Source organism: Natator depressus, chromosome 10 (assembly GCF_965152275.1).
Source record: "Natator depressus isolate rNatDep1 chromosome 10, rNatDep2.hap1, whole genome shotgun sequence".
Classification (NCBI taxonomy): domain Eukaryota; kingdom Metazoa; phylum Chordata; order Testudines; family Cheloniidae; genus Natator; species Natator depressus.
This window is the reverse complement of record NC_134243.1, coordinates 83,412,015-83,428,414: the sequence shown is the minus strand read 5'-3', so window position 1 is coordinate 83,428,414 and position 16,400 is coordinate 83,412,015. Positions and strand designations below refer to the sequence as shown.

The 16,400-nt window shown below is 58.0% G+C and overlaps 1 protein-coding gene across 3 annotated transcripts; it reads left to right on the top strand.

Moving 5' to 3' along the window:
- Positions 1 to 2,885, top strand: SERF2 (small EDRK-rich factor 2). 3 transcript variants are annotated; one of them, XM_074966720.1, is made up of 3 exons: positions 1 to 147; positions 1,545 to 1,653; positions 2,509 to 2,885. In XM_074966720.1, the coding sequence occupies exons 1-3, from the start codon at positions 141 to 143 to the stop codon at positions 2,570 to 2,572; spliced, it is 180 nt and encodes a 59-aa protein (XP_074822821.1). In that variant the 5' UTR covers positions 1 to 140; the 3' UTR covers positions 2,573 to 2,885. The 3 variants fall into 3 exon arrangements, with proteins under 3 accessions (XP_074822821.1, XP_074822820.1, XP_074822819.1); XM_074966719.1 differs by having other exon boundaries at positions 1,441 to 1,653; XM_074966718.1 differs by having other exon boundaries at positions 48 to 147; positions 1,324 to 1,653.
- The last annotated feature ends 13,515 nt before the right edge of the window (positions 2,886 to 16,400 follow it).

Sequence of the window (16,400 nt, the reverse complement as noted above, 5' to 3'; positions counted from 1 at the left end):
ATGAGGAGCCCCCAGTGGGCGGGGTCTATGTGGCGGTTGGGCCGCTTGGGGCCTCGCTGACGCGATCTCCGGGCCAATGAGGAGCGGCCCTGGGGGGGTCCCGGGACGTGGCCGCCGAGCGGACGCAGCCGAGCGGAGCCATGACCCGTAGGTGCCGGGCGGCCCCGGCCCTGGCCCTGGCCCTGGCCCTGCCGGGCCGGGCCGGGCCGGGGCGGGGCTTATGCGGAGCCCGGGGGGTTATGTGGGGCGGGGCTGCCCAGGGCTCTCGGGGGAGTCTGCTGGGGGGAGCGTTCTGGGGAGCCCGGGGGGTTATGTGGGGCGCAGGGGGCTGCCCACGGCTCTCTGGGGGGAGTCTGCGGGGGGGAGGGTTCTGGGGAGGCCGGGGGGTTATGTGGGGAGCAGGGGGATGTGGGGCGGGGCTGCCCACGGCTCTCTGGGGGTAGGGGGGGAGGGTTCTGGGGAGCCCGGGGGGTTATGTGGGGAGCAGGGGGATGTGGGGCGGGGCTGCCCACGGCTCTCTGGGGGGAGACTGCGGGGGGGGGAGGGTTCTGGGGAGGCCGGGGGGTTATGTGGGGAGCAGGGGGATGTGGGGCGGGGCTGCCCACGGCTCTCTGGGGGGAGGGGGGGAGTCTGCGGGGGGGGGGAGGGTTCTGGGGAGGCCGGGGGGTTATGTGGGGAGCAGGGGGATGTGGGGCGGGGCTGCCCACGGCTCTCTGGGGGGAGGGGGGGAGTCTGCTGGGGGGAAGGTTCTGGGGAGCCAGGGGGGTTATGTGGGGAGCAGGGGGATGTGGGGTGGGGCTGCCCAGGGCTCTGCCTGGGGGCAGTCTGCGGGGGGGAGGTTTCTGGGGAGCCCGGGGGGTTATGTGGGGAGCAGGGGGGGTGGGAGTAGGCAGCCCCACTTGTGAGAGCCAGAGGCTGTGGGGTCAAGGGGTCACCCTCTCAGTGCTGGCTGAAAGGTTGCATGAATGGCCTGGGTTTTGCATCCAGGCCTGTTGGAAGCAGCGCCCGTCCCAGTGCCAGGACACCCGAGAGCTCCCTCTGCTAGCGGGCTGGCAGCGCCATTGTCAGAGCTCAGTAGGGCTTCTAGGTGGAGCTCTTCTCGCACTTGCCCAAGTTACTGTTCTCCGCACACCTCCTCCAGCGGCTGCTGCCTTGGCTGTTTAATTAACCGGGCTCTTCAGGGCACATACCCAGCTGCCCCACCCTGAGTCAGGCTCCTTAACCCTGCACACAGCCCTTCCCTGGGGCTCCACGGGGACCGCCCGCTTTGAGAGTGCAGTGCTGCTGCCCCTTGGATACTGACCAGTTTGTTCTTCAAGACAGGTGGTTGGGCGACCATTCTCTGTGAACCGATGGCTGTGCCAGTAACCCAGCCTGAGCGCTGGCGCCGGGGGAACTCCCAGTAACCTCTCATCTCAGGCTTGTGTTCCTTGCTTCCAGAAGTACCTCAGACAGGAGGGCAGCTGATGTCTGATGGGGCTGGGTCATGGGGCCTTATCTCGTCCAGGGTGCAGCGAGTCAGTCTTCTGCTGGTGTCGTTGCAGGCGGTAACCAGCGTGAACTGGCCCGTCAGAAGAACATGAAGAAGCAGACTGACTCGGGCAAGGGGAAGCGGCGCGATGACGGCCTGTCGGCTGCTGCCCGGAAGCAGAGGTAACTGTCCATGATGAGAGGAAGAAGCAAGAGGCTGGCTTTTTCTCTCCCCCTCCTGGCCTGTGACTCTGGAACACAGCACCTGACTGAACCAGGCCCTAGGTTCCTGATTGGGGCTGCAACCCCATGCTCCCTGCAGCAACTCCACCTGCCAGAGCTGCTTCTGGAGGGCTCCTACGAAGCAGGGTCTTGACTCCCTTCTGACAGTGAGGTTCATGCTCAAAGGGCCCTGGGCTCCCGCATGCTGTGTCAGTCCATGGTCTAGCCATGGAAGTACCATCCTCTGCCGGGAACCAGGCTTAGCATGGGGGGTCACAGCCCAGCATTCTCACTTGCAATGTGTATAGAGCTGGGCCCTGGGCAGAACATCAGCTTTCTCTGAAATAACGATGAATAAGTGTCCTGCCTCCCTGTCTTCTCATTTCCCCTCCCTCCTGCAGTGTCTTCCCTTCTCTGGGATGATGTCTCTTTCATCAGTCAGATTTCTCTGGCATGCTCAGTAACTTGCTCTTCCTGTCCTCCAGCAGCATGTACCCACCCCACCACCTATGTTCCCCAGCAGAGGCTTTTGTCCTGTGTTTCTTCTTACTGCTTTGAGAAGGCCCTGTTGTATCCCCACCTCCCTCAACTAATTGTGTCCTGCCCCCCCATCCATCAAGCCAAGGTTTCCAAATTCAGTTCTCCTGAATCTGCAGTTTGGGGGCCCTGGATCTGCCACTCCTGCTCTGGCCAGTAGCTCCCTCATGCTGAAATCCTCTGCCTCCAGAAACTACTACTTTTGCTATCAGAAAACCTGAGATGCTCTCCCTGCTCCCTCCTGGCCCACCCACTAACAGGCTCCTTTTCTCCCAATAGAGACTCTGAGATAATGCAGCAGAAGCAGAAAAAGGCCAGTGAGAAGAAGGAGCAACCAAAATAATGTGTGGGGAACTTGGTCTGTCCCAGGAGAAGTGAGGCAGCATCCCTGCCGTTCACCTTTGCGCTTGCCCTGCCCTCATCTCCAACCCACCACAGTCTCCTGGCCCTCTTGCTTGTAGAATGCAAAGCATGTAGCCCTGCCGGGATTGTCTGCCCCTGGTGTATGTTCTCCCCACTCTCTACAATGTGCAGCCAGTGTTGGCCCAGAGGGGCTGGCCTATGGCTGCATAGCCAAGCAGCTGCAGGAGCCCCTCACCCTTCTTAGTCACATCAGACCCACTTCTATGTATTAAAGTAGCTTTTGGATTCCTCAGGGGTGCTGGATTATTTGTAGATGTTCGTGGCCCCGCAGAGCCTTCCCCCTTGACGTGCCATTCCCTCCCTGCTCCTGCCACTGAGGGGTTGGGTTGGGAGCTGCTTGCCATATTCAGGGGAGTCTGGAAGGGCTCAAGCCCTCCCAAGCTGAAAGCATGGCCCTGGACCTAGCTAGCATCAAGGCAGGGCTTAGGGGAATCTATCACAGGAAGGGCAGGGGAAGCCACAGGCTGAATCCTTAAAGGCCAATGCACTGGCAGTGCCAGAGGCTGACCCCACTCTCTCCTCCACCTCCCCTAGAGCTGTCAACAGGCAGCGATGGTGTTTCTCTGGCACCCAGTGGTCAAAGCTTGGTCCCAGCCCCAGAGAAATGGGGGAGGCAGTGGTGGAGCCAGGGGAGAGGGTGCAGGGCAGGCTTGATTTATTTATTTGGGGGCGGGGGGGGGGTGGCAGATTTATGTTCCTGAGAGGCAGCAGGCTCAGACCACCTCTCCCCTTGCTGGCTGCTTCCCTGGGCATGGAGCCCACCATGCCAAGCTGTAGGCCAGGCTATCCTTTGAGCAGATACACCCTGACCCTAGCCTTCCGGGGTGGAGCAAGCTGGCTGGTGTCAGGCGCTCATGGAGGAGGCAGCAGCACATCCCGGGTCATGCATGAGCAGGGAAGCAACAGTTTAGTCCTATTGACCCAAGCACTCAATGGCAGGGGGGCCGGGGAAAAGAAAGAGCCCTATGGGGGGTGAGCTGAACTGAGAGCCCTGCATCACTCCCAGAGGGAGGGGACAGTCATAGAATATCAGGGTTGGAAGGGACCCCAGAAGGTCATCTAGTCCAACCCCCTGCTCGAAGCAGGACCAATTCCCAGTTAAATCATCCCAGCCAGGGCTTTGTCAAGCCTGATCTTAAAAACCTCTAAGGAAGGAGATTCCACCACCTCCCTAGGTAACGCATTCCAGTGTTTCACCACCCTCTTAGTGAAAAAGTTTTTCCTAATATCCAATCTAAACCTCCCCCATTGCAACTTGAGACCATTACTCCTCGTTCTGTCATCTGCTACCATTGAGAACAGTCTAGAGCCATCCTCTTTGGAACCCCCTTTCAGGTAGTTGAAAGCAGCTATCAAATCCCCCCTCATTCTTCTCTTCCGTAGACTAAACATCCCCAGTTCCCTCAGCCTCTCCTCATAAGTCATGTGTTCCAGTCCCCTAATCATTTCTGTTGCCCTCCGCTGGACTCTTTCCAATTTTTCCACATCCTTCTTGTAGTGTGGGGCCCAAAACTGGACACAGTACAACAGATGAGGCCTCACCAGTGTCGAATAGAGGGGAACGATCACGTCCCTCGATCTGCAATGCCCCTACTTATACATCCCAAAATGCCATTGGCCTTCTTGGCAACAAGGGCACACTGTTGACTCATATCCAGCTTCTCGTCCACTGTAACCCCTAGGTCCTTTTCTGCAGAACTGCTGCCGAGCCATTCGGTCCCTAGTCTGTAGCAGTGCATGGGATTCTTCCGTCCTAAGTGCAGGACTCTGCACTTGTCCTTGTTGAACCTCATCAGATTTCTTTTGGCCCAATCCTCCAATTTGTCTAGGGCCCTCTGTATCCTATCCCTACCCTCCAGCGTATCTACCTCTCCTCCCAGTTTAGTGTCATCTGCAAACTTGCTGAGGGTGCAATCCACACCATCCTCCAGATCATTAATGAAGATATTGAACAAAACCGGCCCCAGGACCGACCCTCCACTTGATACCGGCTGTCAACTAGACATAGAGCCATTGATCACTACCCATTGAGCCCGACAATCTAGCCAGCTTTCTATCCATCTTAGTCCATCCATCCATAGTCCATTCATCCAGCCCATACTTCTTTATCTTGCTGGCAAGAATACTGTGGGAGACAGTGTCAAAAGCTTTGCTAAAGTCAAGGAACAACACGTCCACTGCTTTCCCCTCATCCACAGAGCCAGTTATCTCGTCATAGAAGGCAATTAGATTAGTCAGGCATGACTTGCCCTTGGTGAATCCATGCTGACTGTTCCTGATCACTTTCCTCTAAATGCTTCAGAATTGATTCCTTGAGGACCTGCTCCATGATTTTTCCAGGGACTGAGGTGAGGCTGACTGGCCTGTAGTTCCCCGGATCCTCCTTCTTCCCTTTTTTAAAGATGGGCACTACATTAGCCTTTTTCCAGTTGTCTGGGACTTCCCCCGATCGCCATGAGTTTTCAAAGATAATGGCCAATGGCTCTGCAATCACATCCGCCAACTCCTTTAGCACTCTCGGATGCAACGCATCCGGCCCCATGGACTTGTGCACGTCCAGCTTTTCTAAATAGTCCCGAACCACTTCTTTCTCCACAGAGGGCTGGTCACCTCCTCCCCATGCTGTGCTGCCCAGTGCAGCAGACTGGGAGCTGACCTTGTTCGTGAAGACAGAGGCAAAAAAAGCATTGAGTACATTAGCTTTTTCCACATCCTCTGTCACTAGGTTGCCTCCCTCATTCAGTAAGGGGCCCACACTTTCCTTGACTTTCTTCTTGTTGCTATTATACCTGAAGAAACCCTTCTTGTTACTCTTAACATCTCTTGCTAGCTTCAACTCCACGTGTGATTTGGCCTTCCTGATTTCACTCCTGCATGCCCGAGCAATATTTTTATACTCTTCCCTGGTCATTTGTCCAATCTTCCACTTCTTGTAAGCTTCTTTTTTGTGTTTAAGATCAGCAAGGATTTCACTGTTAAGCCAAACTGGTCGCCTGCCATATTTACTGTTCTTTCTACACATCGGGATGGTTTGTCCCTGTAACCTCAATAAGGATTCTTTAAAATACAGCCAGCTCTCCTGGGCTCCTTTCCCCCTCATGTTATTCTCCCAGGGGGATCTTGCCCATCAGTTCCCTGAGGGAGTCAAAGTCTGCTTTTCTGAAGTCCAGGGTCCGTATTCTGCTGCTTTCCTTTCTTCCTTGTGTCAGGATCCTGAACTCGACCATCTCATGGTCACTGCCTCCCAGGTTCCCATCCACTTTAGCTTCCCCTACTAATTCTTCCCGGTTTGTGAGCAGCAGGTCAAGAAGAACTCTGCCCCTAGTTGGTTCCTCCAGCACTTGCACCAGGAAATTGTCCCCTGCATTTTCCAAAAACTTCCTGGATTGTCTGTGCACCACTGCATTGCTCTCCCAGCAGATATCAGGGTGATTGAAGTCTCCCATGAGAACCAGGGTGTGCGATCCAGTAACTTCTGCGAGTTGCCGGAAGAAAGCCTCGTCCACCTCATCCCCCTTGTCGTGGTGGGAGTCTGCTATAGACCACCGGACATCACCCTTGTTGCTCACACTTCTAAACTTAATCCAGAGACTCTCAGGTTTTTCTGCAGTTTCATACTTGAGCTCTGAGCAGTCATACTGCTCTCTTACATACAGTGCAACTCCCCCACCTTTTCTGCCCTGCCTGTCCTTCCTGAACAGTTTATATCCATCCATGACAGTACTCCAGTCATGTGAGTTATCCCACCAAGTCTCTGTTATTCCAATCACATCATAATTCCTTGACTGTGCCAGGACTTCCAGTTCTCCCTGCTTGTTTCCCAGGCTTCTTGCATTTGTGTACAGGCCCTTGAGATAACCTGCTGATCGCCCCTCTTTCTCAGCACGAGGCAGGAGCCCTCCCCTCTCACACGCTCCTGCTTGTGCTTCCTCCCGGTATCCCACTTCCCCACTTACCTTAGGGCTTTGGTCTCCTTCCCCCGGTGAACCTAGTTTAAAGCCCTCCTCACTAGGTTAGCCAGCCTGCTTGTGAAGATGCTCTTCCCTCTCTTTGTTAGGTGGAGCCCGTCTCTGCCTAGCACTCCTCCTTCTTGGAACACCATCCCATGGTCAAAGAATCCAAAGCCTTCTCTCCGACACCACCTGCGTAGCCATTCGTTACCAGACAGGAAGCAAGAGGCTTAAAAGGGGGGCCCAACTCTCAAACCAGAGGATGTAAGTGGAGAAGCCCTTTCAGAAATCTCACATGGGGATTCTCACCAGTGCAAAGATCTGGGACGGGTGGAGGCAGGCAAACCAACCTTTCCAGAGAAGGCAAGGCAGGGTGGTAAACCACATTTGAAGAGGGCAAAGGTGCAGTGTGGTGAACTGGACCAGATGTGTACAAGTGGCCGTGTGTCCCAGCAGGTTCAGACACACCCGGAGTGTAATGGAGGGCTGAGATTGCCAACAGAGGCAGAGCTGTTGAATTACCCGGAAGCAGTTGGTCAACAGGAACACTCTTGGCCTTGTGGAATCTAACAGGGCCCCAGTGAACTCAATTTTCTGAGTGGAAGCCCAGGTTGACTTTGCAGTGTTTAAAATGCATCGCAGATTCTTGAGCAAACGCAACGTCGTGTTGACGTGGGTGAGAAGCTCCTCTCTGGAGCTGCCCTTCAGGAGCCAGTCATTGAGATGTGGGAAGATGTGGATTCCCTTCCTTGTGAGATATGCCATGACCATTGCCATGCATTTGGTGAGGACTCAGGGGGCAGAAGAGGCTGAACAGGAGAACAGTATACTGAAATTGGGATTCTCCAACCACAAAATGAAGGAATTTCCTGTAGCTTGGCAGAATGGCCTCTTGAAAGTAAGTGTCCTGAAGATCCAGAGCAGCGAAAGAGTTGTAAGACAGCACAGGGAGGATAGCCAACAGAGTGACTCATGTACTCCATGAATTTGTGGAGGCCACAAAGGTCAAGAATGTGTCTCCTCCCCGCCCCTTGGATTTTGGTATCAGGAAGTCCCAGGAGTAAAAGCAATGGCTCTGGTGTTCCTGCAGAACCTCACCCACTGCTCCCAAAGTTGGGATCAGCAGTGTCTCATGAAAGGGGTCCCTGGAGGGGAATGGGGAGAGGGGTGGGAAGGGGGCATGGAGAGGAACTGGATTGTGTAGCCTGATCTGACAGTGTCTAGGACCCAACTCTCAGAGGTAATTGAGCCCCAAGCATTGTAAAAATGGGCAGCCCGTCCACAAAAGGATGAGGGGGACAAAGAGGGTGGAGTCATGGGCAGAGTTTGGGGGGACATAGGAGGGTGTTTCTCCCCAAAACCTGCAGTGCTGTAACCAGAGTGGGGCAGCCCCTGTGGCAGCTTCAAACCCACCCCCACCTCTCCCTCCCCACCAACACCCTGCCCCTTGGCCTGGTCAGGGGTGGGAAACGGGAGCTGGGCAGTGCCGGGAGGCGGATGCTCTGGCTGGTCCCGTGGAGCAGGCAGCCGCAGCACTCCCCCGTCTCCTGCTGCTGATGCCCAGGGCTGTGGCTGCTCCTCAGCTTCCAGCCCCCTTTGACTGCGCACACAGCCACTAAGAGCCACCTGGGACCAGCGACTGCAGGGGGGGCCCTCCTGGCACACAGCCCCTAGCTACCCCGTCCCTGCACCCTGACCTACCCCCTTCCCACACACAGCCCCTAGCTACCCCGTCCCTGCACCCTGACCTACCCCCTTCCCACACACAGCCCCTAGCTACCCCGTCCCTGCACCCTGACCTGTCCAAAGCCTGGGCCCGACTGCTTCCTCTTGTGGGATCTCTCCCTCTTTCTAGGGCAGGCCGCTGCTTCGGGGAAAGGCTGTGCAAAGGAGTGCTGCAGGTTCGTGTTGCTGTTGTACCCCATCGCAGCGTCTTTGCGCGTGTAGCCCTGCTGCCCCTCAGAGTCGGCAGCAACAAGGGCCGGGTTCAGTGTCTAGGGGGTCCATTCTAATAACACCATGGAAACCGGCTCGAGCCCCCACCCAGTGACCTGGGACAAATATATACCACCCCCGCTGGGCACCTCCAAGAGGCAATACTTCCCCTCTCGCAAGCACAGAGTCTGAGTGTGGCAAAAAGCCTTTTAATAACAGAGAGAAACAATGTGGCATTATGTTGGGGAAACACCACCAACAGGATCCATAACACAACCCATGAGCAAAAACCCACCCCAAGCAAATTGGGGCATGCCCTTTCCCTTTGGTTCTTGAGTCCAGTAACCCCAAATCACCCAAAGTCCCAAATGTCCAATGACCCAAAAGTCTCTGTCCCTGGTCCGGGCAGCCCCAGAGTTCGAAAGTTTATCTGCAGAGCTTTACCTCCCAAGGGGGGGAGAGAGAGGTAAGGGGCGCCTTACATGATCTGAAGCTGACCGCCCCACAGGCCTTCGCTCCGCTCCGCCAGCCGCCCCACGAACTGCTTCACTTGGCTCCGCGGCCCACAAGCAGCTCCCGCCGTCCCACAAACTGCTCCACCAGCCGGTCCATGAACTGCTCCACATCCCACAAGCAGCTCCCGCCGTCCCACAAACTGCTCCACATCCCACAAGCAGCTCCCGCCGTCCCACAAACTGCTCCACCAGCCGGTCCACAAACTGCTCCACATCCCACAAGCAGCTCCCGCCGTCCCACAAACTGCTCCACCAGCCGGTCCACAAACTGCTCCACATCCCACAGGCAGCTCCCGCCGTCCTAGGAACTGCTCCACCAGCCGGTCCACAAACTGCTCCACATCCCACAAGCAGCTCCCGCCGTCCCACAAACTGCTCCACCAGCCGGTCCACAAACTGCTCCACATCCCACAGGCAGCTCCCGCCGTCCTAGGAACTGCTCCACCAGCCTGTCCACACGGCACTCCAGCCGTCCCGCAAACTGCTCCACGATATATCTTCAGGCTCCCCCACTCCTTAACACAACGCTCAGTGATTTCAGCTCTTAGTCAGTTCAGCTCTTTGGTGAATTCAGCTTGTAGTAGGGGAGCCTCAGTGCTGGTGCACGTTAGCCCAAAGTGAGCTCAGCAGCTTGTAACCAGACTCCTAATGGAATCAAAATTAGCTCTGATATTCCACAGTGGAGAGAGAAAGCAGTACAATTAGCATGTAAGGCCCTCACCAAGGAACCCATACCACCAAGTATTAATACTTATCCCCAGCCTCTCTTCATCCACAGAGTTTGGAACCCATGACCCTTGCCTAGCGAGTGCTCCTTAGTTGATGGTGAGTCCCTCCATCATAACAAAAGGCCCAGTACAGTTCCAAGCACAGTTCCCATAATCAGGGTAATAACAATTTATTCTTCCTGCCCCAATAACAGAGACACTGGGGCTCCCACAGCAGCCAAAGTGACCATTTGGGCAGCTATGGCCTCATTCTAGGCGGGGTGGGTGTGCCTATGCAAATGAGATCGGCCCATGAAGTTATTTTCCACAACTTGCCACACCTCACCACCAGATGTCAGGGTGGAGTTCATCCTGACACTGCTTACACGCGGATGCTCCCAGGAACCTCACGGTAGCCCTGGAATCCTCAGGGAGTGCGGCACGTCATCAGCCTTGGCCAAGAACAAGACTCGCTGTCAGAGGACAAGGCCGCAGTGGCTTGCCAGACATCCAAAGTGATCCCAAAGTTTTGCAACCAAGAAGCCCTCCTCATAGTTACCGCCAAGGCCACCACCCTGGCTCAGGTGTCCTCAACGTCGAGGGCGGACTGCAGGGATGCTCTGGCCATCAAACAGCCTTCCACAACGAATGCCCAGAACTCCCCACGAGGCCTCGGGCAACTGGCCCTCCAATTTAGATGGGGCTGAATTGAGGAAATCATACATAGCCAGCAAAGCTTGTTGATTCACGATCCTCATCTGTAGGGCCGATGAGTTACAGCTCTTCCTGCCCAGAAGATCCAACCGCTTGGAGCCTCTGTCATTAGGGCCCTGTCGCTTACCACTGTTACAACCAGGGAATTTGGGGTGGGACGGGACTAGAACCTTCAGATCCTGGCATGGGACCGAAGAAGCACTTTTCTATGAGCTTAGCAGTACTGAGGCCAGGGTACTGCACAGGGCTCTCACCAACTTGAGGAGGGCCACTCCCCCAAGGACGGCTGGCGGTAGAATGTCGACCAGTTTGTGGGTGTTCTCCTGAAGTAACTTGGAGATGGTAACGCACAGCCAGGAGGGGGTGCTTGCTGGGAGCTGTAACACCCCTCCACTGGGTGCTCCCGCCCAAAGCCTGCAGGCCAGGTTCTGCAGAAGAAAGCCCATGTCTTCGTGTTACGAAACAGGAATGTTCTTAATGTTTCCTCCAAATATTGTGGGGGTGCCGCAGTTTCCCCTTGTGATGAAGTGGGACTGTTCTTAATGTTTCCTCTGAATAGTATGAGGGTGCCTCAGTTTCCCCTATGCAGTTCTTAAGTATCTAGGTGGTGGGGTAAGGGTGTATGATCATTGCAGAGCCCTAGAGGACAGGTGTGTGCAGGGGTCTGGACACAGAGAATGGCCGATACCCTGTTTCCTGGCAACTGATGGCCTGGCCCTTCCCCCCGCGAGGTGAGAGCTAAAGGGTTGGAGAACAAAGGAATCTGGTGACCTCCTGGCCCGGGAAAGGGACAAAGCCCAGAGGAGGAGGGGCTGGAGAGAGTTTCAGTTTGGGGGCTGGCTGGGACATGGAGTGAAGGGCAGACGTGGTTGTCTGGCTCACTGCCCCCCCAGAATGGACCCAGCTGAGGGGTCCGGTTCTCTGCACCTACAAGCTCTGTGTTAGACCATGTTCCTGTCGTCTAATAAATCTTCTGTTTCACTGGCTGGCTGAGAGTCTCGTCTGACTGCGGAGTTGGGGTGCAGGACCCTCTGGCTTCCCCAGGAGCCCCGCCTGAGCCCAGTCCCCAGGGGCTCCCCCCCAGAGTCCATCACCCCCTCCACAGCACGCTGGGGCAGCCCCTCCCCGGGGTCCATCACTCCCACAATGACGCCTGGCTGCTGCCCCCGCCCACTGGCACCTGGGCCCCCCGCTCAGCTGCTCGCCCGGCTGCCCCTGCAGGCGCGGTCTCAGCCGGACCCGTCACTGCCCCGTCCAGCCGGGGCAAGGAGCCGCGAAGCAGGGGGCCGGGAAAGCACCCACTGGACGGGATGGGGCCACCTTCAGGATCTCTGCCCAGCCCCGTCCCCTCCTTCCCACGCCCCGCCCCCTGCTCCTAGTCCTGCCCCTGCTCCCCATGCCCCGCCCCCTGCTCCTAGTCCTGCCCCTGCTCCCCATGCCCCGCCCCCTGCTCCCCCAACCCTGGCCGCAGGTATCGCGGCTGCCCCCTGGCACAGTCCGGAGTCCGCCCACGCGTGGCTGCCTGCCCCTCAGCTCTGCCCCACCCTGGGGCCCAGGAGCTCCGTGTGCAGGCTGAGCTCCAGCCAGGCCAAGGGCTAGTGAGATCCCCACCCACCCGGCCAAGCCTCCAGGCTGGAGTTACCAACCTTCTCATTGCACAAAACTGAAACACCCTTGCCCTGCCCCCTCCCTTCTCTTAGGCTCCAGCCCCTCTCCCTCCTCACTCACTCACCCCCACCCTCACTCACTTTCACTGGGCTGGGGCAGGGGTGCAGAAGGCGGTGAGGGGTCCAGCGTGGGGCTAGAAATGAGGGGTTCAGGGTGCGGAAGTGGGATCTGGGCTGGGGCCAAGGGGTATGGAGCATGAGAGGGGGTGAGGACTCTGGCTGGGGGTTTGGGCTCTGGAGTGGGGCCTGGGATGAGGGGTTTGGGGTGCAGGAGGGTGTGACGAAGTGGGACTGTTCTTAATGTTTCCTCTGAATAGTGTGGGGGTGCCTCAGTTTCCCCTATGACGTTCTTAAGTATCTAGGTGGTGCGATAAGGGTGTATGATCATTGCAGAGCCCTAGAGGGCATGTGTGTGCAGGAGTCTGGACACAGAGAATAGCCGACACCCTGTTTCCTGGCAACTGATGGCCTGTGCCCTTCCCCCCTGCAAGGTGAGAGCTAAAGGGTTGGAGAACAAAGGAATCAGGTGACCTCCTGGCCCGGGAGAGGAACAAAAAGCCCAGAGGAGGAGGGGCTGGAGGGAGTTTCAGTTTGGGGCTGGCTGGGACATGGAGTGAAGTGCAGACGTGGTTGTCTGGCTCACTGCCCCCCAAAATGGACCCAGCTGAGGGGTCCTGTTCTCTGCACCTGCAAGCTCTGTTTTAGACCATGTTCCTGTCATCTAATAAACCTCTGTTTCACTGGCTGGCTGAGAGTCACGTGTGACTGCGAAGTTGGGGGGCAGGACCCTCTGGCTTCCCCAGGAGCCCTGCCTGAGCGGACTCGCTGGGGGAAGCGCACGGAGAGGCAGAGGTTGCTGAATGCTCCAAGGTCAGACCCAGGAAGGTGGAAGCTGTGTGAGCTGTGTGTCCTGAAGACAGGCTGCTCACGGAAAGGCGACTGCCCCAGAGTCCTGACTGGCTTCATGGGGAGCAGTTCCAGAGCATCGCCCAGGGACTCCGTGACAGAGGGGGCTCAGGGCTGGGGCAGGGAGTTGGGGTGTGGGCAGTATGCAGGGTGTGGGCTTTGGGAGGGAGTTTGGGTACAGGAGGGGGTTCTGACCTAGGGCAGGGGGTCAGGGTGCAGGCTTCAGCTGGGCGGCACTTACCTCAGGCAACTCCCGGTCGACAGCACCGTGGGGCTAAGGCAGGCTCCCTGCCTGCCCTGGCTCCGCGCTGCTCCCGGAAGCAGCCGGCATGTCCAGCCCCTAGGCAGAGGCGCACCAGCCAATGGGAGCTGCGGAGCCAGCGACTGGAACCTCCCTGGCTGCCTCTGCGCCTAGGGGCCACAGGGACCTGCTGGCCGCTTCTGGGCGGTGTGCAGAGCCAGGCCAGGCAGGGAACCTGCCTTAGCTCTGCTATGGTGCCAAGCGGACTATTAACAGCCCGGTCAGCGGTGCTGACCAGAGCCGCCAGGGTCCCTTTTCGACCTGCATTCTGGTCCAAAACTAGATGCCTGGCAACCCTACTCCAAGCACTGAGCCCTTCCCAGCCTCCTGGCACCTCCCCCCGGCCAGGGACTGGCCTGCAGGGCCCCGGCCCAACTGTTCCTCTGGCTGCCAGACCCCTTGGATACCAGGTGGTGACAGCAATAGCTCCTGGGTGAAGGAGCGGGGGTCTAGCCGGGGGTCTAGCCCCAGCCAGCGTGGCCCCACGCTCCTCTTGGGCTATGCGGCAGAAAGAGGTGGAGTTTGGGAATTACGCTCCCCTGCCATCTACTTCTATCAAGCGATCAAGGTTAGGCCGGATGTGTGCTTTGCCGTAGCAGCAGGAGGGAGCCCTCTCATAGGCCAGCACTGGACTGGCCAAAGGAAGAGGACAAGACACAGGGCTGTTCTGGCCTTGTGCGGACCTGGCGGGGGGCCCGTCACACCCTTTGGTCCCTGGGCTGCTGGTGTTGAGGACAAAGCAGGGAACCAGAGAGGCCAGGCTCAAAGCGGATTGGTCACAGCTCGTTTTAGCTGATGTCCTAGTACCCAGTGCCGGGAGACGGGTAGGGGATACAGAAGTGACTTGGGGGTAACTGGGAGCTCACCTTCAGCGTAAGGAGAATGTAAGAACACTGCCCACGACAGCTTCCCGGTGACTGGGATGGCACAGAATCTCTTCCCTGGATTAGCTGCAGTGGGCCTAGGGCCATTGACCTGACTGACACTGGTTATTTGAGCTCTTTAGTGTATTTCATAATGGACCAAAGTGTGGTCAGGCAATTAACCATACAGATTATCACCATCCCCCAACACTGAGCCCCTTCCCAGCACCCTGCCTCCTCCCTCCAGGGCCAGCCCCAGCCCCGGCCCCCTGCCCTCCCCCCAATACTGTGCCTTTTCCCCTGGACCCTTTATCAGCTTAAGGGACTTTCTAGAGAAGGCTGTCCTGGAGCATGAATAGCCCCTGCCCCACACACACACACTGGGGGTCAGAGAGGGTCTGGGGAGGCTCCTGCACTTGCTCTCCCTCGGCAGTTCTCTTCCTGCAACAGAACCTGGAGAGTGACGACGAGTTCTGGCATCGCAGAGCCCTGCAGAGCCACCAGGCCTCCCCCTACTCCCAACAAGGCCCCCCTGCCCAGCGCCACCCACCACTACCATGAAGCTGGACAGCAGGTAAGGCCTGAAGCGCACATGGGTTTGTTCCCCTGCCCCCCAACAAACACCCCTGCACCATGGACCAGGAACGGTTCACCAGCCCCCTCAGGCCAGCTCTGAGCATGGGACACCAGCCAGTGCCCACGGCCTCAATTCCCGACCATGGGGCTCACACTGGCTGCTGAGGGAGGGGAGCTGACGCAATGCCCAGGATCCAGGAAGGGCCGAGCTGCATTAAGTTAGGGCTCCCAGTTTGGGTGGAGCAGGGTGTGTGGGCACCACCTCTGTGTCTCCTGCCCGCTACAGAACGTATGGGAGGCAGAACAAACTCAAGCAGTTCTGCGAGGGCTTTGGTGAGGCCTGGGGCCTGGCCACGGGGCTGTTGCCAGAGGCAGCCTGTGACCCACCTGTGGTGTCTTCCCTGCAGTGTTCTGGGGCAGGGTCCTCAGGGAGCTGTTGTGACAGCCAAGTGATAGCAGCCTACAAGAGCAGCTCCCCACGGCGGGGCAGGAGCACGTGTGGGCCCAGGGCACTGTAGGCACCCCACCCTGCTCCAGGGGAGGGAGGCAGATCAGCTCCCAGTGCACCCTGGGCAGGATCCTGCTGGAGCCCCACAGTGCTGTGCACCCCACAGGCCCAAAGAGGGCCAGCTTGGGTGAGGCCTGAACCAGGAGTGCGCCAAGGCCACCTGCCCCCACAAGACAGAGTTTCGCTAGCACAGACCCCAGCTCCCACTCACAGATGCCGACTTCCCCTCTTTCCCGTGGGTGCTCAACCCCACTCTCTGCCTCTGCCTCCACTCCACCCCTTCATTGAGCCCCTGCCCCGCCTCTTTCCACAAGTCCCCCCACCCCCTCCCTGCCCCTATTCCAACTCCTTCCCCAAATCCCCGCCTCGGCCCTGCCTCCTCCCCGAGCATGCCACATTCCCACTCCTCCCCCCTCCCAGAGCGTGCTAACGCTGCCAAACAGCTGTTTGGCAGCGGCCGGGCAGGAAGCACTGGGAGGTAGGCGGAGGAGCAGGGACGCAGCCCGCTCAGCGGGGGAGGAGGCAGGGGGGAGCTTGGCTGCCGGTAGGTGCAGAGCACCCACTAATTTTTCCCCATGGTTGCTCCAGCCCCAGAGCACCCACGGAGTTGGCACCTGTGCTCCCCCTGCCCATGCCCTGCCACTAACTAGCACCAGCCCTTCCCCACTCTCCAGTGCCCTGTGATCAGCCCAACCAGCCCATTCCTCAACACCCGAGCCCCTCTGCAGAGGGGCTGACCCTGCCTCCCCAGTCACCCTCAGCAGCTGCAGCCTGAGCTCCAGCGTCCCACAGGCAAACGGCAGTGGGGTGGGGATGGGCGCTGGTGCAGCTCCCTGGGCCCATTCAGGCACTGGGGGGCTGGCCCCTGAGCCAGGGCCTGCAGGCCCACACACAGTTCCACACAGGCTCAGCTCAAGGCTTTATGTAGAAACAGTCACCTTGGAGCTATTTACAGGCCCACTCACCTTGCACTGCATGACTGGAGGGCAGGCTGGAATGCCTCCAGGAAGCAGGACAGTCAGTCACCAAAGTGGGGCAGCCAGGCCACAGCACCTGCAGGCCTCCAGACAGGCTGGGGCAGAGCCTTACAGACGCCCTCTCAAGGC